General features: G+C 36.8%; 1 protein-coding gene across 2 annotated transcripts in view; it reads left to right on the forward strand.

The window, feature by feature from the left end:
- GABRA1 (gamma-aminobutyric acid type A receptor subunit alpha1) overlaps nt 1-24,827 on the forward strand; it is a 63,414-nt gene that overhangs the window by 16,887 nt on the left and 21,700 nt on the right. For both annotated transcript variants that reach the window (XM_082378772.1, XM_082378773.1), the window contains exons 5-8: nt 5,487-5,554; nt 12,842-13,062; nt 16,049-16,131; nt 22,959-23,102. In XM_082378772.1, coding sequence (XP_082234898.1) covers nt 5,487-5,554; nt 12,842-13,062; nt 16,049-16,131; nt 22,959-23,102 — 516 coding nt within the window. The remainder of the gene's footprint in view (nt 1-5,486; nt 5,555-12,841; nt 13,063-16,048; nt 16,132-22,958; nt 23,103-24,827) is intronic.

A 24,827-nucleotide genomic window follows, 5' to 3' on the forward strand; every position in this document is an offset into this window, starting at 1 on the left:
AATAGGGATTCCTAAGAAAACACCACCTACCATTCTTCACTATTGATTCCCTCTTCCATTATTTTTAAAATTACAGTCACTCTTAAAATCCACTCTTCACACATCAGCTGTCCTCTTAAACTGCAAGTAACATTCCTTTGCTTCATTACCCAAAGACTTCTTATTGCATTAGAACAAAGGTCAGCTGCTTCTATAAGAAGCTCTTTAGGTGTGACCCCTCTTTCCTCTAGAGTGTCATCTTGTACCGTGATCATCAGGATCACCAAGCTCCAGATGTACTGGACTTTCTGTTTCTTAAGTCAAGCGCATCTATTCTCACCTCAGATCTTTGCCTTATTCTTTCCTCTCCCTGAAATGTCTTTCCCTGTCTCTGTTCATCCTTGAATTTTTCTCACCTTTTAGGTTGCAGTTCAAATGTCATCTCTTCAAAGACACTCTTTCAGAACATTTATAATGATCTGACATTAACTAGTATAGTTTGTGCATATGTGTTCGTACACAACTACGTATGTAATTCTTCCTATCTATCTACCTACCTACCTATCTATCTATGTTTCTAACCTATTTACCTAAAATATGTTTTACCTAAGATTGTGAGATATGCTACAGAAGAAAAGGAGCAATTGTACTTTTGCTCACCAATGTATCAATATTACTATTACCTAGAACAGTGCCTTCCTGGCACATAGAAAATGCTCAGTAAACATTTGTTGACTAAATTAATGTACCCAGTAAATACATCTCAAAGTGTTTTTCGCATTACAATCTTATTTGACCCTCACTCTAAGGCAATGGAGTTGGCTTTGCGGGTATTATTTCTTCATTGAAGAAGTGATGAAACAGTCTCAGGGACATTAAAGGACTGTACCTAAAGTCACACAGCTTGTTCTCTAGGAAAATCAAAGTTAAAATCCAAGTGTTTTGACTCTTAATCCAATGTGCTTATTACTCACTATACTGCACTGCTTTTCTCATTTCTGCCTCAAGCACTAATCATCTTTTTGAATTATCACTTCAAAACATCTGTTACTTCAATACTTATCAGCAGGATATCAACATTGTAGGAAATCCCCAGTAAAAACAGATTTACTGCTGTCTAGCTGTTATAGAGGGATATAATATAGTGTGTATATATATGTATACATATATGTGTGTTTGTGTACATATATGTGTGTGTGCTCATATATGTTATATAAATTATATATATATATGTTGTATGTAAAACATGTCTTTGAAGAGTGTGCTTGTTCAAAGACTGATTTTAATTAATTTATCATCATAAACTTCATTTACATTGATGTACTATCTTAAGATATTCTTAGTCACTGCAATAACAACCATCATCATCATAATCTCATTTTATATAATTTCATTCTATCTTTATCCTTTGAAAACTTGAACATGTGTATTCAGTTATACTAATTTGAAAGAATCTTGATTTTTTTACATTGGACAGAGAAGGATTATTGTGATGAAAATATTTGATTGAAAAAAATTATTTGCTGATTAATCTACTCTCTGAACATTTCTTCCAACTGAGTTATTTTAATTGATTTCCACTTGCATACAATTTCCTCATTACATAAGAGGTTCATTCATGTTTAACTTTGGCTAGGTGTATAATCTTCCTAGCTGAACTTCATCAGAAGTTCCTGACTCATGCTGTATGCTCTTAAATAGAATATATCGAAGCATAAAAATATTTTGACTTTTCCTCATGTGACCCATAGAAAGGCCTTGAGTACTTTATAGGTATTTCTAATAACACTTCAGAGTCTAATGCTAAGTCAATAAAGTCTAGTATTAGAGCACGTGATTTAAATTCTGTTTCAATGTTCCTTAAATAATAAATTATATATGTATATTATATATATATATCCCCCTACAACAGGGATTTCATGTTGGCGGGGGGGATGACAAAGTTTTTCTGGAATTGGGAAAAAATAAGTTTCCTCAGCAATTGCCCTAGCTCTCAGCCAAAGCACATAGGTATGAGCTCATCTTCCATTTAAGCCTGGTACACCTGAAGAGCACTTGATTTCAAACCACCATTTCTTTGTCAAAAAAGCAAGTTAACCATGCCTCTATTTACAGTTTGGTTGAAGTTGATTCACAACAACCCTCTATCTTGAACCTTTGCACTCCAGATTATAAACTTTCTATCTTAAAGCAGAACGACTTCACATGCCACTCACGGACTCCCTGGTGAGCTGGAGTGAAAGACACACTTTGGTCAAAGGATCCTATTCCTTGTCTCTGAGACTGTACTCAACTGAGTGAGAATGTGGTTTGAGGATAATCATTAAGTATATATTTGAATAGAAAAAAATATGTAAGGGAATACATCAAGATATTAACAGTGGATTTATGTGGAAGGTGGTATTTCAGGGAATTTAAATTTTTAAAAATATTTTTCTGAAGTTTCTGAACTTATACTATGAACTTTTAAAATTTTTTATAAACAACATAATATGTTATATGGGCCTCATGCTTACCCTAAAGCTTTTGCAATGTTTTAGAGTAGCATTCCCAAGTAAGTTTGGGAAACACAGGGGTAGATGATGTTGACCACATTTATTTAAAACATGGTTTCTTAGAGACATTAGCATGCTAATGTCCAAGACAAATCTTTCGGAGGCATACGTAATAAGCAGAGTTTTACAGCAATGGAAACTTCTTGCTCTACTGCATACTTACTAACAGCTGATGACAAATCAAAGAAAACTGTTTGGATGTGTGACAAGGGAAATATATTAGAAGGGAAAATATAGAAAGTGAGTGTTCTCCTCTTCTGATTATCTTACCCCCACAAGTTAAAGATGGAATCATCTGCTAACAATCTAAAATCACCAGAGGGAAATAGTCCATATATTTGGCAAGTGGATAGCTCACTTCTTCAGAGCATTTTATCATGCTAGATAAAACAGATTTGTGGTGTGTATGTGTCAATCACAATCTCCCAATTTGTCCCTCCCCCACCTTACCCCCTGGTAACCATAAGTTTGTTTTCTACATCTGTAACTCTATTTCTGTTTTGTAAATAAGTTTGTACCCTATTTTTTAGATTCCACATATAGGTGATATATGGTATTTGTCTTTTTCTGTCTGACTTACTTCACTCAGTATGACAATCTGTAGGTCCATCCATGTTGCTGCAAATGGCATTATTTCATTCTTTTCATGGCTGAGTAATATTCCATTGTATATATGTACCACATCTTCTTTATCCACTCCTCTATTGATGGGCATTTATGTTGCTTCCATGTCCTGGCTATTATAAATAGTGCTGCTATGAACATTGGGGTGCATGTATATTTTTGAATTATGGATTTCTCTGCTGGATCATATGGTAGCTCTATTTTTAGTTTTTTAAGGAACCTCCATACTGTTCTCCATAGTGGCTGTACCAATTTACATTCCCACCAACAGTGTAGGAGGGTTCCCTTTTCTTCACACCCTCTCCAGCATTTAAAAAAAAAAAAAGATTGGTTGCCCCTAAAACATCTGGTAAGCCAAGTTTTGTAAAGCTAGCTACCTTGGGGAGTTACCTTAAAGTGCAGAAATTATACCCTCCTCACACCCCCGAAATGGATAATAGTGATAAAGGAGTCCAAGAGAACCATCCCGCACCACCAAGCACTTGCAAGTGTGCAAACTGAGATTCGTGTATATTTCCCAAATGATTATGCATTTAATGACAGATCTCTGCCGTAAAAATAAAAATGAAAGAAAGGACATAATTTTAATTCCATAAGTGTCACTCAAATCTGTAAGATATTCACCATAAATCTTATAGTTTATAATCTGGAGAGAACCAAAACTCAAACTTGGGAACAAAATGAGGTTTTTCGCTTGATCTAGAAGGGGAAATCTTGAAAGAGAAAGATGAAAGTGAGCTCAATTAATAAGATAGATTCTAGCTTTTGTGACTAGATAGCATATATTTTCTTTTCATTATGGTTTTTAATTGAAAGTCATTCCTGACATTCTAATAAAGTGTGAGCTCTTGATGGAGTCTTAAGAAATAACAGATATTTAAACTAAGAAAAGAATCAGTCTAGTAAAAAATATATATATATGGAAAGAGAGTGTGCAGTAGAGAGATGTATACACTGGGGAAGTGACTGCTGGAAGGGGTGAGAAGGGGGACTGGTATGAGAGGCAAGTGGTTATTACAGCTGAGACTTATTGCTGACAGCTGCTCTTCTTAAGCGACGCAGTTGCTGCAGGATGTTGGATGTTAAAGCTGAGGCTGGAAATGAGTTCTAAAAACATATCTCTGTTCTCTTTGTCTCAAACTACCTCCTCTATTTCGAAGCGTTAAACAGTAAACCCCACATAACTATTATGTCAGGGGGCTCATTTAAGCATTTTGGAGCCAGTCAAATTGTTGGGGGGGAAATGGCCTAAAAATATTAGATTGGTTATTGAGGCGACTATCTCCACCTCAAAATTATTATATCATTTGTTGAGCCAAATTTATATTGAAAGTATTAACTGTTTAAAAGTGAATTGCTAAGGGATAAAAGTTTTGATTTTCAAAAGAATTCTTATTGCATGTATTGGATCACCTTTTTAATGTCCTATACCAAAGATACAAATGTCCTGATAAATGAAAGGGATTGCTTAAAATACTGGACTGTTATATCTCAGAGCTAAAGTTGAAAATTACGGAGTCATCTTTTTTCATTTTCACCTCTTAACAAAGTGTTTCCTTTTATACAGGCAAAATTTTTTTCTTTTTTTTTTTGGTGAGTGACTGTATTTCCTTGAAAATATCTGTGTTGAGTTGTCACCAAACTATAATACATATGTTTTATTGGTTGAAATATATGCCTCAGAGACCAATAACATAAAATCTCATTGAGCTTGAAATGGAATCTATTAAATGAACTTTTGCTGTACCGTAATATGTTCTTCTCATCCTCAAAACTGAAGAAACTTATATAGGTTGTCAGATTTTTTTTTCCCAGGGAGTAATTTGGATAATTAAGTTATGATTTAGTGCCAGAAAGCAATCATTTATAAAACATACCCTTGAGTCCTTAAACAGTTAATAAAGCTCACTACAGTACACTATATACTTCCCAAGAGTAGCCGAAGTACCTGGAGCATCTGGAGAGCTGTATAAGACTATTTAAGCTCAAACCATATCCATACGCTAACATATTTTTATTATAATATGAAATGGCTTGGTATCATTCAGGAAAGTGTGTCTATTCTTAAAGAATTCATTAAGCATCATCTGACCTCTCCATAAAATCTGTCTCCCAAAGTGGCATATTTAGGCTCCGTTTTTTCATTGAAAGATATTCACTGTGAAATTTCATGTGTAAGCAGTAAATTATCAGGACTACACAGTGGACTAATTTTAGAAATAGCTAATCAAAGCCTATAAATTTCCCATTTGGGTGTGAGTTTGCGGTGGTGAGATCTAATAAGGGCTGTTGATAGACATTCACTGTCCCAATTTCCTGCTTCATTAGAGCGTGTAACTGAAGTGAAGACTGACATCTTCGTCACCAGTTTCGGACCCGTTTCGGACCATGATATGGTAAGTGACTGCATTTTTGGTTTTTCTGGGGTATTTTCTAAATTTAACTTTTGAAAGAAAAAATATAGATTAGGTATTTAGGAAGCAGCTCGCGATGCCTTGGCTATATCTTTGTGTCTCTCTGTGTGCACAATATGTAACATGTAATACATATAATATTTATGTAATAGAAAATACCCATTTACTTTCCAGACCAGGCCTATTATGGTTATCAACCACTGCAGTCTTCTTTTGTTCCATCCCTGAAATTATTCCTTTGCCTTGGTTTATGTTCTGCGAGACAAGTACTGTGAATTACCTTATATTTTAGTTAGGAGGACATACTGATTGAAGGATGCTAGGTTTCTGGCTAGCCACAGCTATTATAAAACAGCCATAAACACTGCAATTGCTGAATTATTTTTGGTTAAAAAGGAGAAATGTGTTTAAAAGCTGAATGAATACTTGACCAGAATTAGACAGAGAATGAAATAACACCTGTGGGAAAGGTTCAGCTTCATTGCAAAAGGCAATCGTTAAATTATTACCAAGAGTGAGAATAAAATGAATACATACCTGTTCTCTCTTTTCCCAACCCAAATGAACTAACATGAATTTCTCTTCTGTCTGATGGGAGTTGGTAAATCCGTAGAGCTCTGCAGATATTGTATAATATTTCTGAACTCAGAACAGCCAAGCTCCTGTATAAGCAAAAAATCATAAAGAGGCCGTGAAGATACATCGTTATGGATATTTTGAAGATATATTAATTAAATACTATTTTTGAAATGCCTTTTTGTTGATACCACCTTAACATTAAAGTCTTCTGATTTCATAGTAGCTCAGATGATTCAGAATAAAAGTTACAGAAAATATCAATTTAGACCAGCATTTCCCAAAGGGTGGAAATTCACAGGGCACCCAGCTTGGCAGGGTTAAAGCTCTGACCAGCCCTGAGGTAAGGTAAACCGTTTAACTGCATTTAATCTAGTGTGTTCCAATCGTATTTGTCCAAAACCCTTTCCTTCAAGTGATACTTGTTGACAGTCTGTGAGTCATACATTGGGAAATGCTGGCTTAGGATAAGAGAGGTTATGAAATGCACCAACTGTACAAATTAGAGTCAGTGGAGCATATGAGAGACAGCAGAGTGCTAGGTAAGAAGACAGATCTCTGAACCAGAATGCCTGGGTTTATAATCCCAGCTCCTCCACTTATAAGAGTGTATCCTTGGGGAAGTTGCTTAATATGTCTCTGCCTCAGTTTCTTCAGATGTAAAATGGGAGTAATCATAATAATACTTCATGGGGTTATCACAAGTATTAAACAAATTAATACATGAAAAGCACTTAAAAATCATTGGCGTATCATGAGCACTCAACAAATGTCAGCCATTATTATTATGTAAGAAATAGAAATATAAAAGTTAGCCATAATTGTGGATTTATTCCTCTGGCAATTCATTTTGTCAGTGTGGTCAGTCTGTAGACCACATTTATTGAAATACTGTGTGATACAATTATTTTTGCTAGATTGATTGCGGTCTGAGGACCTATTGTGATTCTCCCATATTGGAACTCAGTCTTTCCACCACCCTATTCTCTCATGCTACTTTTCTAATCAAGAACATTTAATAGATCCTAGTCAAGTTTAAAGTCAAATTTAAACTCCTCTTCCTGTATCCCATACAATCCATACACGATTTACCACTAGACCTCACTTGTTCCCAATATTTACTATTTAGTCATTTACGTTAGTACTACTTTCTGTGAGGCATAACACTGGGGGTTAGCAGGATTGGCTCTAGGATTCAGGCTGGCTGAATTCAAATTCATCACTAACAGCAGCATGACCTTGGGCAAATCAGTTAAGGTTGTAAGGCTCAAAGTCTCTAAAGTGGGTATATTATTATAATTACCTATCCTTGTAAGACTGTTAGGAATTTTAAATGAGATATGTAAATAATGGTCTATTGATGGCGCTCAATAAATAGTAGCTATTATTATTTTGCCTCTGAACCCTTTATCATGCCATGCACTCTTTGTGGAAATTTCCTCTATTCTCCACCCATCTAAATTCTGTATTTCCACAAAAGCCCTAATCAGGACCCAAATGCTTGATGAAAACTTTTTTTTTAATTAATCCAATAACAAGTTAACTTTTCCTTTCTGCATTATAATCACATTTATTGACTGTAAAGTACAATTTAGCTTTTGCACACTGCTTTGTAAAGTTATTTATCTTACATAAATATCTTATTTTCCTAAAGTGATGCCAAAAAACATAAAGGCACTCTTGTTTTGCATCCCTCACAGTAACAGTGCATTGCTGTTTTACAGTAAGTGTTGAATTTCTACTTATTTGGTGAAAGGCTTAGGAGTCTATATTATCTTTTAAAAATTAAGGTCTTCTGAAACTCAGTAAATAACACCCTCTTTCTTACCTGAATCCTGAACCTTTTGAGAAATAAGGCCACAGTGTAAGGGATATGGAAAATGAGAATATCATCTTTATTACTAATAATGATGGTATTGCAAAAGGTGGCTCATATCTGCAGACAAGTGAGTTTCCAGAGTGTAAACACCAGTCAGATTAACCCACCCCATCAGCAGGCAGTGTTGGCTTCCCTCTGCGAGGGTGTAGACTGTCCATGTAAAACTTCTAGCATAGAGGAACACAGCTGCATTTGTGAGCCTAATGGACAGCCAGCATCCAAAATGCAGAAGACAAGAGGAAGAGGCTGAGATAGGCAAGATTGATTTCTCCTTCCAAATTCTCCTGTCAAATTAAATTATTCCTCCTCTCTCCCCTCCCCAAATAGAAGAGTGTGAGATAAAGGAGAACTTTCGGAAGTTTTACACTGGTGAAGCTCTCTTCTCATAGATGGAAACACTGAGAGAGGGGATGAAGCATTACAAAGAGCACATACTGATAATGATATTACTCCTAATAATAATAATAAATAACTTTTCTCTCTCTATCTCTGGCACCTAGCATGATGTCTCACAAAGAGTAGATGCTTGATAGAAGTTGTTAGGGACAGTGCCCAAATAAAGCCACATGCAATCAAAAAGTTTTCTCTTAAAAATATTTGGCATACCTTTGAGTTATTGGTTCAGATTAAGTATGATCTTAGGAACCAATGATGTCTTTTGTCTTAGAGAAAAGATGCACTCTAGGATTTTGGATACACCATTAACCCTAAGATTATCATGAATTACTTTTTATTTACGGCCTTTGATCAAATATCAGGTAGGAAGAAGGGAACAGAGTCTAAACCAGTGATACTGTTTTGCCTAAAACTCTTGAACAAGACAATATTTGAATTGTTCTATCAAGGGATCAAATTAGCCATAGGTCTGCAACTGGTTTCCTAAGTGACAAGCAGAAACTGTACCTTACCACTTTGAGAAGATTAATCATTTAAACTACATTACTGGGGAATTATCCGTAAGAAAGAGCAGTACGATTTAGAGGCTATCAAAATTAAAAGGCAGAATGACAAAGCTATTTTTCAAGACATGAAATGTAGTTTTTAAACTGAGTGCTAATAAAATATCTAATTAATAATAATAACCATAACAACATTCAACACTATTGAATGCTTACAATATGTTAGGCACTGTGCTAAGGGTTTTATTGATCATATTTCTTCTAATCCTCCTGCCAACATTTTAGCTAAGTGTTATTATTACCCACATTTTCCAGAGGAGAAAAGTGACCCAGCTAGGTAGCAACTTGAACTCGCCTTGTCCGTCCTTAGAGACTCCACAGCTCCCAAGGCATTTGACTTTATCTGGAATAGAAAACAAAATTAGGACAACTCCTTAACTTTATTTTAAAAACCATTAATTGGCAATCAAACCTCACATTCCCAGGGCACTAGGTTCTGACAGAAATATCCAGGCAGCACAGTCATACAGCCCTGTTTTCCATAGCGCTTAAAATGTATTAAATCAAAGCACACACAGACGGTAATAAATGGTGCAAGCGGGAACGCTTCAGTACAATATTTATTTAGGAATATAACGGATGTTTTGTCCCAGTCTTCAGAAAAAGGCTCATATTCTCTAGGGTCCTACTCTATTGAACAGGGTAACTTGGAGAGAATTTTCACTCAAGTGATGTGGGCTAGAACACTGAACCCTGAACAAAGTGTTCACCAGAGCTTCTTATTTGTTCAGGCACTTTTCTGTGGAGTCTTCTGTTTTGCCTTCTTCTTTTGTTTTGCTTAGTTATGACCACTTTCTCACTTTCTTCAGGTTTTCTGTCCTACCAGCCTTCCAAAGAAATAGCACTTTTTCCATTCCCAGCTACCTAGAAATCTAATATAAATTTGTGTTGATAAAAAAAAAAAAAAAAAAGGGAGACAATAACTTTTAATGTTTACTGAGAACTTCTGTGCTCTAGACTAGGGGTCCCCAACCCCCGGGCAGCGGACCGATACCAGTCCGCGGCCTGTTAGGAACTAGGCCGCACAGCAGGAGGTGAGCAGCGGGCAAGCGAGCGAAACTTCATCTGCCACTCCCCATCGCTCCCATTCCCGCCTGAACCATCGCTTGCATTACCGCCTAAACTATCCCCCTGCCCCTCACCCACCATGGTCCGTGGAAAAATTGTCTTCCACGAAACCGGTCCCTGGGTGCCAAAAAGTTTGGAGACCGCTGCTCTAGACATCTTGTAAGCTGTTCACTTGTGTTGACATTTCTCACAACAGGAAAGTGAAATAAGTATTTCCATGATCCCCACTTTATAAATTGGCAACTAGGGCATTAGAGAAAATAAGAAAATGACCTAAGGCCATTCATCTGGCAGAGGGACGATTCAGTTCTGGTTAGCAGACTTAGAATTTACATTTGTAACCATTATGCTCTGGCTCTACCCTCTCCTTCTTGTTCCAGCTTCCTAAAGAACGGGCTCTGGCCCATCTTGGTCTAATGAATTTCGACCATGGGGAGAGGTCACACTATACAAGGAACTGCTGGGAGCTGCATGCTGCTACCATGGCAATATTGCAGGGGCCATTCTCAGAATATGGGAGACCAAATACACTCTTTTTTAGGCAAGAGGTGATCATGATCAACTGCTTTATATCAGTTTTCATTTCCACTTCTAACAGAGGAAATCATGGAAATGGAAGCTAATCTAGTTAATTTTGCCCCTTGTACTTGTGTATGTGTGTGTGTGCACATGCATGCTTGTGTAACTAGGACAGTATTCGAAAAGAGAGCATCTTAAATGAATTTGGGGATTTCATTGTCCACCATTATCACAGGTAAATAAAGCTAGCTGTAAATATGATAAACTTGTAAACCTTAGGACCTTGGCAAGTTTTGACATAAGTTTTTGGAATCTTTGCCTTTGGGATATATCTTGTCAAACACTTGATGATAAATATATTTTAAGTTTATTTTATATGTAACATTTATTTTATATTCAAAAATCTCCTTGGAGCAAGCAACAAGGGAACAAATGTTTCAGATTCATGGGAATATGGTCAGTTTAGACATCCTTGGAACCTTGGTTTACGAGAGACTGTTGTCTCCACTGCTGACCAGGCTAAAGTTATTCAGTTGGATAAACTATAGAGCGCTGATTCCTGAGTAACAGAAATAGCATCATTATCATAGCCCTATCTCAGAAGCTTCTCTACTGTCCAGAGAAGAGAACGTGCACAGCCCAGAGTAAACCCATCCGCTCTGCTTCCCTAGCAAGCACTGCTACTCTGGATCTTTTCCTGATAAAATCCACAGGCACTCCCCTCATTTCTCTCCTCATGGAAAATACTATTCTAAACCCATTTTACTCCTCCACAAGTTTTTCCTATAGCTTCCAAGTCCAAACAGTTTCTCCCTCTGCCGAATTTAACAGATGCATAATAAATGTTTCTAAGTAAATTCCTGTGCCAGGTATCCCAGTGCCTCTCATCTGACACTTCCAGACAGAAGAAACAAACAAAGTAACTTCTCTTGCCTGCAAAGATAGACTGGTGTCCTGTTACACTTTTTTGTTTCTATCTCAATTGCAATTACCACTACGCCTGGTACATTACAGACTAACCAATAATAATTCTTAGTTACCTGATCAGTAACGGCTCATCAATGTCAAATGTGTGCTTTGAAAATCTTCATTCAGTCTTTACCCAAACTTGCATTAACCCTGGGAAAGAGACAGGTAGTAAAATTCGTGCACAAAAAGTCTGAACACAGACACTATTGTGCATGTGCTAAAGACGATGTGTATAAAAGATTTTAAAAAACAGCTTTCTGATGCATCAGGGTTCAGGGGATTAAGAAAACGGAGCATGATGTTTTCAAGTTAGTCTTCCTTCCAGTTTGGAGCATTCTAAGATTAATGGAGAATGTGGTAATCTTTATTTCAAACCACTGACTTCCAATTTTAGTGTCAGTGTAGCAAGTCCTGCAAGGAAGATGGATATTATTACCCCTTTCAATTTTAGGAGCTGGTAAATCACATTGCTTGTTTTCAGATTAGCAGATGTTTGTCTCTGGGTCTTGCCATGAGGAATGCTGTGCTTATTCAAATAAATAGATTCCCTGGCTGTGAATGATGATGAGCTTCACACATTTCTCCTGTGTCTCATACACACACACATATATATATATATATATACTCACAAACACACACTCACACACACCCGCGTATTCTGCATTCTTTTCTTTTTTTCTTGGAAAGTATGCAAATTACCAGTGAAACAATTTCTTATTTTCATAATCTTCTTCACTGTGTAGAATTGAAAATCTATATACATTATTTGTGGAAAAAAATGTTCACTTAGCCAAAAAGAAGATGGGATTATCACATCCACATTAGCACCATGGATGTCTTGGGACTGGGTGTGGGGTTTTCAGACTGTGAGAGGGCCCCCACAAATGCTTTATTTTTATAACTACAATTGCCTAACTTAAACATTTTCCTGTATGTAATAATCTGTAACATGAGTTTTGTTTTCACTTGCAATATATTTTATCTCTTCGAGTACTGATGTGGTGGAGGTGGTGGTGGGAATAGGGTGCTAGTTTCCTTTCACATGTCTGAGGAGGTACTCAGCAGAAGTTTTCTCACCAAAAAGTAATTCAGGCATTTAGATATGTTTAAAGTGATTATGTCAACCAACGATTCACCTGATACCATTATGTACAGGCCCCCAGAAGTTTACTTCTAGGAACATCATCTAGGTCAAAATTTTGCTTCTAAAGTTGCAAAAATTATGCATCGTCTGTGTAAGCCATTTGCATTGCAAAATACAGCACCGTGAACTCTTTGCCATTTTCCAAAATTACCTAGGAATATACAATAGATGTATTCTTCCGTCAAAGCTGGAAGGATGAAAGGTTAAAATTTAAAGGACCCATGACGGTACTCCGGTTAAATAACCTAATGGCAAGTAAAATCTGGACTCCGGATACCTTTTTCCACAATGGAAAGAAATCAGTGGCACACAACATGACCATGCCCAACAAGCTCCTACGGATCACGGAGGATGGGACCTTGTTGTACACCATGAGGTAAGGATGACTGTGCTTCCATTCGTGAATTTTCTAGACCTTCTCTGCCATGTGTAGGCAATCATCAAGCTGATGGGCCATTGTAGAGCATCTGGTTTCCTGTTTTCCCTGGTTTTCAACTTTAATAATTACTCTACTATGAAAACTAAACTGGCTGAAATATTATGCAAGTATTAAAGTGTTAAGTAAAATGATTAGACAAAATGAAAAAAAATGTTTACAACGTATAAGTAATGCAATATATATATATATATATATATATCTCTCCAATATGTTCTAATTCAATAGAGGAACTTCTCCCTACTATTAACCTCGTGGATTCCTGCATTCCAGTAAGGTCTAGATTAAATTTCTAGAAGCTATCTCATGGTATATATCTGAAAATGTTTCTATTTAAAAAGGAGAAAAAACCCAGAACATAGAAAAAGTTCAAAATTTTTAAACATAAATTCATGTGGAAGTATACATTTTGAGGAAGTATATTAATTCACAATGATGTTAACTAGACTGAGAATATAAATATTCTTAATTTTGCTTAAGTTGAAGACTACATATATATTTTTGCTCCATAAACATTTCCCCCATTTTGAGATTACTGTAAGCCCAGAATCTGGATACCAATCATTCATTTATGGATGAATGAAAGAAACATGAATTGAATAAAGGTTTGAATATTTTTAGAAAAAAAGTTGTTTAAAAATATTCCTAATTTATGAGAAATTAAGAATTATCCACGACTTGGGACTTCCCTGGTGGTCCAGTGGTAGAGAATCCGCCTTCCAATGCAGCGGACATGGGTTCGATCCCTGGTCGGAGAACTAACATCCCACATGCTGCAGGGCAACTAAACCCGTGCGCCACAACTACTGAGCTCGCGCACCTCAGCTAGAGAGCCTGTGTGTCGCAAACTACAGAGCCCGCACGCCGCAACTAGAGAGAAGCCCACGGACCGCAGCGAAAGATCCCACATGCCGCAACGAAGATCCTGTGTACCACAGCTAAGACCTGACACGGCCAAAATATAAAATAAATAAATAAAATAAATATTAAAAAAAATTATGTAGGACTCATTCTGAAGAGCAGTTTTTTCATATCCAGATGACTTGTTGGAATGTTGTTTTTGTAGATCTGGCCAGCATTTGGTAATTTAGACCATCCAATTATTCCTTTGTTATGAAAAGGTAATGAAGGCAACCCCCAGACTTGGTGGATTGTGTTTCGAGTGGGAGTAGAGTGATATTTTGACTTTGGAGAAAGCTGCCAGAATTCCTAGCTTTTTATACCCAAATGAAAGAAAAACTGCTTTAAGGGCCACTTTAGATAGATGTTGGACTCAACTAGTAAAAGTGTAATAGGACTGAAAGAATGAAAAATCCAGGAAAGAGAGAAAGCAGAGGATCAGTGGACAGATGTGTTGAGAACGTTCCAGATCATCTAAGCAGGATTTATTTATATTTGAAATTTGAAATATTCTCCCCTTGTAAAATAACCTACACTTGTTTTTGAGCCTAAATCTAGTGTCCTTCCTGCCAGCTGGTAATTATCTAAGGAGGGATTTGTGTATACTGAAAAGTTTATCAGTTAATAGTTCCTGATATATGTAATATTCTTCATCAGTAACTAACCTATATCCCCCTTCTCCTACATTTCTCATCACCTTTGCTAATGTGTTACCACTTCCCTGAATAGTTTGACTTAAGTATATGAGTTTAATCATTAATTTACACATTTCATATTTACTTTAATTAATATTGTAATCACTTCATGATTTTGTTATAAAGCCATCTTGCCACATTAGAGTTACTTAATAGTATGGGTAAATATATTTTCTGAAAATTATGTGAGGAATTTGGGTGTAAATTCTCCATAGTTCCACCAAATGAGATCAAATATATTCCAGTGAATTCCTTTCTTGACTACCCTTTTTAAAACATAAATAGAATTCACATTCCCATTCCCATAACATAGGGACTAAAAAGAAGCTCAGCAGAGTCCTGGCTTCAATTAGGCAGTAGATTTGTAGGTAAAACTAAATGGTTGGAATATAGTGAAATCACTTATAAAAGAGACTTTAAGCGAATGTCAGCTTCACAGAACCTGAGGACAGTTCCTCCCTTACCTACTCCTTTGCTGTCTTATGCATTTGGTGCTATATTAGGGAAGGAGGTGGGGAGAGATGCACTTAGGAATGGAGAAATTTGCCTCTCTTCCTTGTTATCCATGTCTTCTCAACCAAGGGTGAATTAGTATTATTGCAAGTATTTATTTGCTTACATCCCATTTTATTCTCAAAGGATTTGCTCTGGTAGGTGGATTAGTTGATGATGCCTATTTTGGAAAACTTGGGCAATGCTTGCCCATCATACGAAATCAGGTGTCACCTATTTTCTCAAAACAGACCAAAAAATGGATAGAATCCAGTCATTGTTGTAAATAATTCTTTTTATTTTTTATTTTATTTTTAAAAATTTATTTATTTATTTTTGGCTGCATTGGGTCTTCGTTGCTGCGCACAGGCTTTCTCTTGTCGCGGTGAGCGGGGTCTACTCTTCATTGTGGTGCTGAGGCTTCTCATTGTGGTGGCTTGTCTTTGTTGCAGAGCATGGGCTCTAGGTGCGCGGGCTTCAGTAGTCGTGGCTCATGGGCTCCGTAGGTGTGGCTCGTGGGCTCTAGAGCGCAGGCTCAGTACTTGTGGTGCACGGGCTTAGTTGCTCCGCGGCATGTGGGATCTTCCCGGACCAGGGCTCGAACCCATATCCCCTGCATTGGCAGGTGGATTCTTAACCACTGCACCACCAGGGAAGTCCAATAATTCTTTTTAGATCGTTTGATTATTAACAGCTCGGTATAGCATTGCCATTTGTGTTTGTCTCTCCTGCTTTCTTAATATATTTGCTATAGTTAATAACATCCCACTTGTATTTATCAGAAAGTATCTAATCTATAGGACTTTTGTCTGTATCCCATATTTCCCTTAATCGATAAGGCTGACGGTGAGAGCTGAATGTCCAATGCATTTGGAGGATTTCCCTATGGATGCCCATGCTTGCCCACTAAAATTTGGGAGCTGTGAGTAAATTTATTTTATTTTTATTTTTATGAGAGGCATGTCTTTAAGCAAGAAACCTCCAGTTAGTTATGAATGTTCAAGAGACAGATAAAGAACATCAAGAAAGTTTAAACAGTGATTTACTGCAAGTGCTTTCTATAAGTAATAATCTTTTACTTCACTTTTTAATATTTTTTTTAGGAAGGGGTTATTCCCTATCTGTTGAACTAGAAAGAATGGATTTAACTATTTAGTGGAAAAATTCTATTTTTGTTCAAGTAGTATTCATAAAAAACCAAATGGAGTATGAATGCTTATACCTCATAGATAATATCTTCTTTCCAATAAATGGAGATCACTGTGTTTATTTTATATCATTACTGACATTTGTTTGTTCTTAAGAATAATTTGACTTGTTGATCAAATGGAAATATTGGTAGGTGGCAAAGGACAATAATTAGGTTTTCTTAATAATGAAGCCTACACCCAAAGATGATGCTAGAAAAGAATTTACTCTAATTATTGTCTTAAAACAGTTCTAGATATATTTGAGTATCTCATGAAGTTCATGTATATATTAATGCTTTTGAAGCTATCTTAGAAATCACCTTTATGATAACTTCCAGGGTTTCTGCTACTTGAAAATATGCAGGCACACACGTTAGAGGAGCCCAGAGAACAGTGGTCAGCAGAGTTAGGTTCTCTTGTCTTCCTCTACTTTTCTGCTTTTGATTACTGTGCATGCATAAAGTGAGGAGGAATAATGTATTCCTGGTTTCCTGCAGGGGAGTTACGTATAAGGACTGAGTCAACCTCTGGACTAACCTAACCAGCTTTCTGTTCTCACTAGACACGCAATCTGAGCAACTATTTTGGTGAAGGTATGATTCACAGAAGAAAAATAGTGGTAGTGTAGGAAGGCAGCAAGCAAAGAAAATAGCAAAGGGCCTTCGGGTCCCTAGCAGCGCTAGTCATGGAAAGACAACTTTCTCTATTTATAAATCTCATTCTATACTGAAACCCAAGGGTAAACTACTTTTAAAAATGTCAGCTAAACAGGCCTTTGATGATAACTCCCTCCTCTCCATTTTTTTCCCCCAATTTAACGTATGTTCTATGCCATGAACTATTATTTTTTTTCTGATTACCAGTTCCATTTTTAACAATAATATTATGTATTATGTGTTACTTGTATGCCAGGCAGTGTACTAAATATTTGTATATGCATCAGCTCATCTAATCCACAAAATAATCTTATAGTTAGGGATATCATACATCATAGTTTGCCTGAAACAGTACTGATTCATGCCTAAAATCTTGGTATAACTAATAGTGCCTCCTTTTGGCTTCAAAAATATCTTGTTTTAGACAATTAATTTTATGTTTAGTATATTAGTTAGCTCACTCACTTTTAAGCAGTGAGTATAGCTTAAAAAAGAGGAGTTTATATTTTTATATAAGATATATGAAGGTAAGTGACGGTTAATTGCTGGTTAGTTCAGCATCTTAACAAGGATGCTGTCTTAAGATGTCCTTAGAAGTTCTTCCTGATGACAGAATGTTTGTTGCAACTCCAGCCATTGCCTCTGCTTTCAAGATGAAGAGGAATAGTGGGAAAAGAAGAAAAGAGTAGTGCCTGTGTCAAAAAAGTAAAATCTTTCCCTAAAATCCTAACAGGTATCTTCTCACATCTTATTAATTAAAGTTGTGTCACATGACCAATGCTAACTGCAAAGGAGGCTGGGGAAAAATATTTTTAACTAGGCACATTGTCTTCCTGAAGAAAATGGACAGTGAGGAGAAAACAAATAATGTCTCATATAAGAAAACTGAAATTTAAAGAAAAACATGTAAGCTGTTTTCCACCTCAGAGCCTTTGCACATGCTCTTTTCTCTGCCTGGGTTACTCTCCCCTTGGTTCTTAGCAGAGCTGGTTTTATTTTTTAAATATAGGATTTTTATTTATTTATTTTTTTGGCCATGCCTCGCAGCTTGTGGGATCTTAGTTCCCCAACCAGGGATTGAACCCTGGCCCTCGGCACTGAAAGTGCCGAGTCCTAACCACTGGACCGCCAGGGAATTCCCCGTGCCTGGTTTTATTTATCCCCTACATCTCAGCATAAATATCGGTTCCGAGGGCCTTCCTTGAAGCCCTTATCAAAATTGTAGGTGCTCCCATCAGTCTTCTTGATCACAATACACATTTATTTTATACTATTTATCACAGAAATAATTATTAGTTTTGTTAACAGTGTTATTGTCTGGAGACTGTAAACTCCATGACAGCAGAATCTATTTTGTTCTACATTTCCTAGCACAGAGCCTAATACAATGTAGGCACTCAATAAATATTTATTGAATGGATAAAGATGATAATAATCAGGTTTTAAATGCCCCTTCAGTGTTTAAGCCTCAGAAATGATGGCCTCAGAAAAGAGGGTTTAAGGACTGTGGGGAATGAAACCTCAACATCAAAGACTTAATATTGAAGGACAGGCTCAGAAGGCACATGCTCAGTGGAAGGGAACACCATGGCGAATTACTGTTGCCTGCCAGTGGCATGGGAAGATGCAGCAGTGGTCCATTTATTGTACAGTCATTTCTCAAACGTGGCCTAACTAGTGTATTTCAGAGATAAAGAAACTGAGGCAAAAGTGAGATAAAAATGCTTTGACCCAACTTTTAAAGCAAACACCTTGCCACAGTATCAGAGAGAATAAGGAAAACATAAGCATGATGATTTTGCAATAATTTAGTAAAGCACTATGTAATAAATGTTTATGAGGTACGGAAGCAACTTCATCCATATGTTGATAAGAACCAAACCTGGAAAAGCAGATGTTTTCCTTACCACTCGCCATTAGATTCTGATTGTCAGTGCTATGTTATACTTTCTGCTTGTTAGGGATAACACCCTCTGTATAAGGCCAGATAACTCAAACACAGTATGCATAAGGCAGCTGACATCTTTTAACTGCTTTCTGAGGAATTTACAAAATAAGGCTTTGATTCTAGAAGAAGAGATTCAGATTATATTCTGACAATAAGATCTAGGCAAGTGCTAGATGTAGTCAGGATTTAATAAATGATCATTTCCTGACTGATTATCAAGCAGTGTCTTATAAACAAGGAAAAAGGGATAAATAGAGATGTAAACAATGAGTAATCTCTACCTTCACAACAATAGCATATTTATAGTAGATTTCATACACAATGGAGTTTCTAAGAAATTGCAAGAAATGAGACACTGAATTATATTAAATGAGAAATCGATGGTAACACATTTTTCTTTTCCCTCTACAAGTAAATTAGCAGCCCATTGGCAACACATGACAAGGTATAAAAGATAGGGTCCAGGCACTGTTGCTAATGACAGTGTGATAAAGTGGCAAGAATTCTAATTTGTTATGAAATGACACAAGATCTAGAATTGGTTTCATCAATAGTTACATGACCACCAGTTATCTTTGCTTGGCTTTTGAGCATATATTAGAGAGTCTTTGCCTAGAAAATTCTTACTAACAGCAGTGGAATAGAATGAATGGCATTCTATGTTCTTATCTTGGTTTTCCCACTAAGTAACTATGCACCCTTAAACAAGTCATTTAATGTACCTGTGCCCCAGCTTGCCACTTGTAAAATGAAATAAACTATGTGACTCTAAAAGTTCTTCCACATTAACATTCAGTGATTCCAGGTCACCATAAACCCAGTATGTCCTCTTTGGTAAGACCCTTCCACTTGACAAACAAGGGTTTATCATGACCAGAAAAACATTTTACTGAATATAGGTACCTACAAATTTTAAGTGATATGGTTCTTTTCAAATGTGTGCTCTGGCCTCTCCAAAGGGATTTTCTTTTTTAATAAATAAAGTTTTAGACCCTCCTAACAAATGCAGTCATGCCACTATATACAATTCTGAAATGCTTAGTTTTGTTTGTTTGTTTTTTTTTTAAGTCAATGAGTTGTGTTAAGTCAGTGGGAGAAATCCTTTCACAATGTATATGTATAATAAATCCTCACGTTGTATACTTTAAATATCTTACAGTTTTGTTAATTATACCTCAATAAAGCTGAAAATAAATTAATAAAAGATTACTGCAGTTAAAAAAATTTCATTGAGGACCACCACAATTAATAACATAAAAAAGGCAATGACGATAAACTCTAAAATTATCCACTGTCACTCTTACATGTTTCTGAAAGAAGCCATAACCACTAAATTAATTCCTAGTATATTCTCTCAAACTTCTGAAAAAATTTGTTGAAAAAGCTATCTGACTGTAAGTTGGTTCAGGAATGATGCTGGAGCAGACAGGATACCCACATAAAATCTGGGGAATACTAGCTACATTTTTCTGCATCAATCACCCAGAAACAAGTGGTCACTCTAAAGAGAATGTGGTTCAGAGAATGAGGGGCACGGGCTCACATCTGGTTTTAGGCAGCCTGATGTTTGTGTGAAAAGGCCACCATTATTTTACATCTCATAGTATTGTAGCTTGGACAAATACAGATTTGGACAAAGTACCCAAGCCAGGTTACCATGGGGTGAGGGTTGTGTTGAGCAGGGACTCATTATGACTTCTGAGCCACAGGCATGTTTGCCTTTGAGGGCCGTTCCTCCAAACATATATATTAAAAATGTATTTTAATTTTTATTTTCTCTTTTAAATTTTTATATTTTATGATGATGTTAATAAAAAGTTGGATTATATTCATTTTTCCTTCTGATTTTAAAAGAAAGTGAAACATGTCTGTGCCTCCTAAAAGCATTGTAGGCCCCAGGTACGGAGCCTACTGTCCCTAATGGAGAAGTTGGCCAAGGGGTAAAGCTTTCACCATAGGGCTAACTTTTGCTATCATATCTCCCACTCAGAAGCCCTGGAAATTGTTTTTGCTGATGCGACATCCCTTCCATGTTTCTCTCTCTACATCTAAACAGAGGAGAATAGGTACCATCATTACAACCTAAATGACATGGGTGTTCTGTGACTAGAGATCAGAAAAGCTATGGAATTCCTTCTCTTTCTCCTTCTCTGTCTCTCTCACTCTGTACATCTCCTCTTCTAACCTTCCTGAATTAAAGATCAGGATTATGACCTAACCTCTCCTATAGGAGGATGACTAGGTTAAAGTGTTACATGACAAATAAGAATGATTGAGAAGTGGAAAGAGCTATATGGTACTCCTCCTCCTCCTCTTCCTCATCATCATGATAGCAAATATCTATGAGAAGGATAATTAATTAAAAAGAAAGTAAAATCACACTTTCTTTAAAAATGGAGGTATCACCTCACACCAGTCAGAATGGCCATCAACTAAAAATCTACAAACAATAAATGCTGGAGAGGGTGTGGAGAAAAGGGAACCCTCTTGCACTGTTGGTGGGAATGTAAATTGATACAGCCACTACGGAGAACAGTATGGAAGTTCCTTAAAAAACTAAAAATAGAACTACCATATGACCCAGCAATCCCACTCCTGGGCATATACCCTGAGAAAACCATAATTCAAAAAGAGTCATGTACCACAGTGTTCTTTGCAACACTATTTACAGTAGCCAGGACATCGAAGCAACCTAAGTATCCATCGACAGATGAATGGATAAAGAAGATGTGGCACATATATACAATGGAATATTACTCAGCCATAAAAAGAAACGAAATTGAGTTATTTGTAGTGAGGTGGATGGACCTAGAGTCTGTCATACAGAGTGAAGTCAGAAAGAGAAACCAACAAATACCGTATGCTAACACATATATATGGAATCAAAAAAAAAATGGTTCTGAAGAACCTAGGGGCAGGACAGGAATAAAGATGCAGATGTAGAGAATGGACTTGAGGACATGGGGAGGGGGAAGGGTAAGCTGGGACGAAGCGAGAGAGTGGCATGGACATATATACACTACCAAATGTAAAATCGAGAGCTAGTGGGAAGCAGCCACATAGCACAGGGAGATCAGCTCGGTGCTTTGTGACCACCTAGAGGGGTGGGATAGGGAGGGTGGGAGGGAAACGCAAGAGGGAGGAGATATGGGGATATATGTATATGTATAGCTGATTCACTTTGTTATAAAGCAGAAACTAACACACCATTGTAAAGCAATTATATTCCAATAAAGATGTTAAAAAAAAAAAGGATGCTTAGTAAAATTTCCAGTGTTATCACATTTATCATGACCTTCCCCTGGCCTGATATAATCTGGACCCAGGCTACTGCCTCTAACCTCATTTCAACTCTTCATTCTGGCCACATTGGTCTTCTTGTTCTTCGTTAAATATGTCAAGCTTTTACCTGCCCTGGAGGAAGAAACTTGTTAGCTCATCTATCCAGCGTACTCTTCCCCAAGACTTACATGGCTCCCTCTCACATTTCTGTCATGTATTTGTATAAATATCATTTCCTCAGTGAACCTCTTTGAGTCCCTTACCTAGAATAGGCCCCATCCCCTTCATTCTCTATTCTCATATCTGTTGTATATGGCTTTACTGCATTTAACACTACCTGAATTATGTATTCATTAGCTTCTCTGCTTTTGTCCCCACTACTGCAATGCATGTTCCACAAGATCAGGTGTTTGTTATGTTCACTGCTGTATCCTCAGCAAAGTACTTAGTCCTTTGTAGATGCTTAAATACCATTTGTTATGAGTGAACAGATAACTGAATGAATCAGGAAAATGTGTCTCAGTTTTCCTAAACTAAGGGATATGGGCTCTCCTTTCCTAGGCTGACCTCTGGAACCATGTGTTAGAAAATATGAAACTGATAGAACACACCAACTAACTAGGAGAAGCAAAGTGGCAAAACACATGGACCATCTTCCATTCTTTCCTTTTAGATGCTTACACGAGAGCGGAAGTTGTTTATGAGTGGACCAGAGAGCCAGCACGCTCAGTGGTTGTAGCAGAAGATGGGTCACGCCTAAACCAGTACGATCTTCTTGGACAAACAGTAGACTCTGGGATTGTTCAGTCTAGCACAGGTAAGTGCCATTTAGTTACTTTAGATAGGGGAGAAGGACCAGAAGAAGTTTTTGTAAGAATGTGCAAATTCAGTTTAGTCCTTCAATGACACAAGTAGAGAGAGTGAAAACTGCACTAAACTGGGAAACAGTTGGACTGGGAGCTAGTGTAAACTCTATAGACCCATGACCCTGAATTTGACATTTAATGCCTTTTGGTCTCTGGGGGGTTTTGTTGTTGTTGTTGTTTGTTTGTTTACAAAATGAAGAAGTAGTTCCATGTGATCAGGGTAGCATTGTATTTAGACATGTGAACTTCTGGAGAAGAATATATGGGTTAAATCCTTATTCCTCCAGCTTGCCAGTTAATTGTGGTCACCTCACAGCGTTGTTGGAAGGAATGAACTAAATCCATGAAGAGTAATCATCACACTTCCTGGCACATAGAAAACTCTTAATAAATGTTAGCTATTAATATCATCTAGGCCCCATTTATTGTCATGATTCAATAAATCTTGGTAAATTTCTAGCGGCAATCATTACACATAGGATACCAAAAAGCCTTTTTTTCCCCACAAATCCATTTGTAACTCTAGCCAAGGATCTTCCACAGCTAAAATCTACACTGATCACTCCATACTGGAATTAAAAGTAGATGGACCACCATCCTTCTTGGTACTGTAACTGTTTTACCAATGAAATACTCAGAATTAGATCAGATACTATCAAGCAGCTGGATCTAAAATTTTAAACTTTTGAAGTTGTTTCAAGAAATAAGATGAGTTTAGTTATGCAGGTATCCCTTTTGTGACTAAGGGATATGTGATCATAGGGTCAGATAATTATAAATAAAATTTGGATTCTAACAATTAGGAAAATGTACTCCCTTAATCCCAATATTTTTAATTATGTTCAATTACTGAAAGCTTAGCAAGGATCAACAATTTTATGACTGTATTTAAAATTTGAAATTAGTTCATTCACTTTGATTTGTAATTCCTAAAAAAAAGACAAGTGATATGTAAAGGCAGAACTGCTCTTTTTCTCAGGAAAATTCCTTCCTTACATTTCAGACTTTATATTAGTACCACGATCATTATAATCTGACCATTCTAAATTCAAGTAATAGGTCAATATATCTTACTCTGATTATTGGATAATCGCTGCTTAACAGGATCTGTCTTTTGCTTACTTTATAGCATCCATGGCTACTATAGAAGTTGAAATATTTATGTTTCTTGTTTTGAAAAATGGAGAAGATTTTCTCTCAGCTTTGCCTACCTTAGAAATGCACATGGCGTAGTGGGAATGTCTTAGGCTTTGCAGTGAGAAAGATGGGGGCTCAAGTCCTAGTCCTGCCACTTAGAAGCCTGGTGACTTTGGGAAGGTCATTTATCCAATTAGAAACTCTGTTCTCTTCTAAGAATGGCGAGTCTGTAATTTTGCATTAAAGATGAGATAGTATAAAACACGAAGCAGAGTGTTATACAGCAGATGCTCAAAATGGTGTGCAGTAGCTGTTGTTATTGTCCTGAAAACATCCCAGAGTGTGGAAAATACCGAAAATTTTTCTTCTTCACCAAGTTATGTTGGAAAAGATACTAAAATGAGCAGTGCTTACTTTTTAAAACTTGAATGCTATCATAAACTGGATATTGTGGCAGGCACTACAGTCAATGATAGACAAGACACATATCTTGCTCTCATGAAATCTGAAGTCTAAAGGAAGACAAACACAAACTATAG

The sequence above is a fragment of the Balaenoptera borealis genome (assembly GCF_965194805.1).
Source record: "Balaenoptera borealis genome assembly, chromosome: 2".
Taxonomy (NCBI): domain Eukaryota; kingdom Metazoa; phylum Chordata; class Mammalia; order Artiodactyla; family Balaenopteridae; genus Balaenoptera; species Balaenoptera borealis.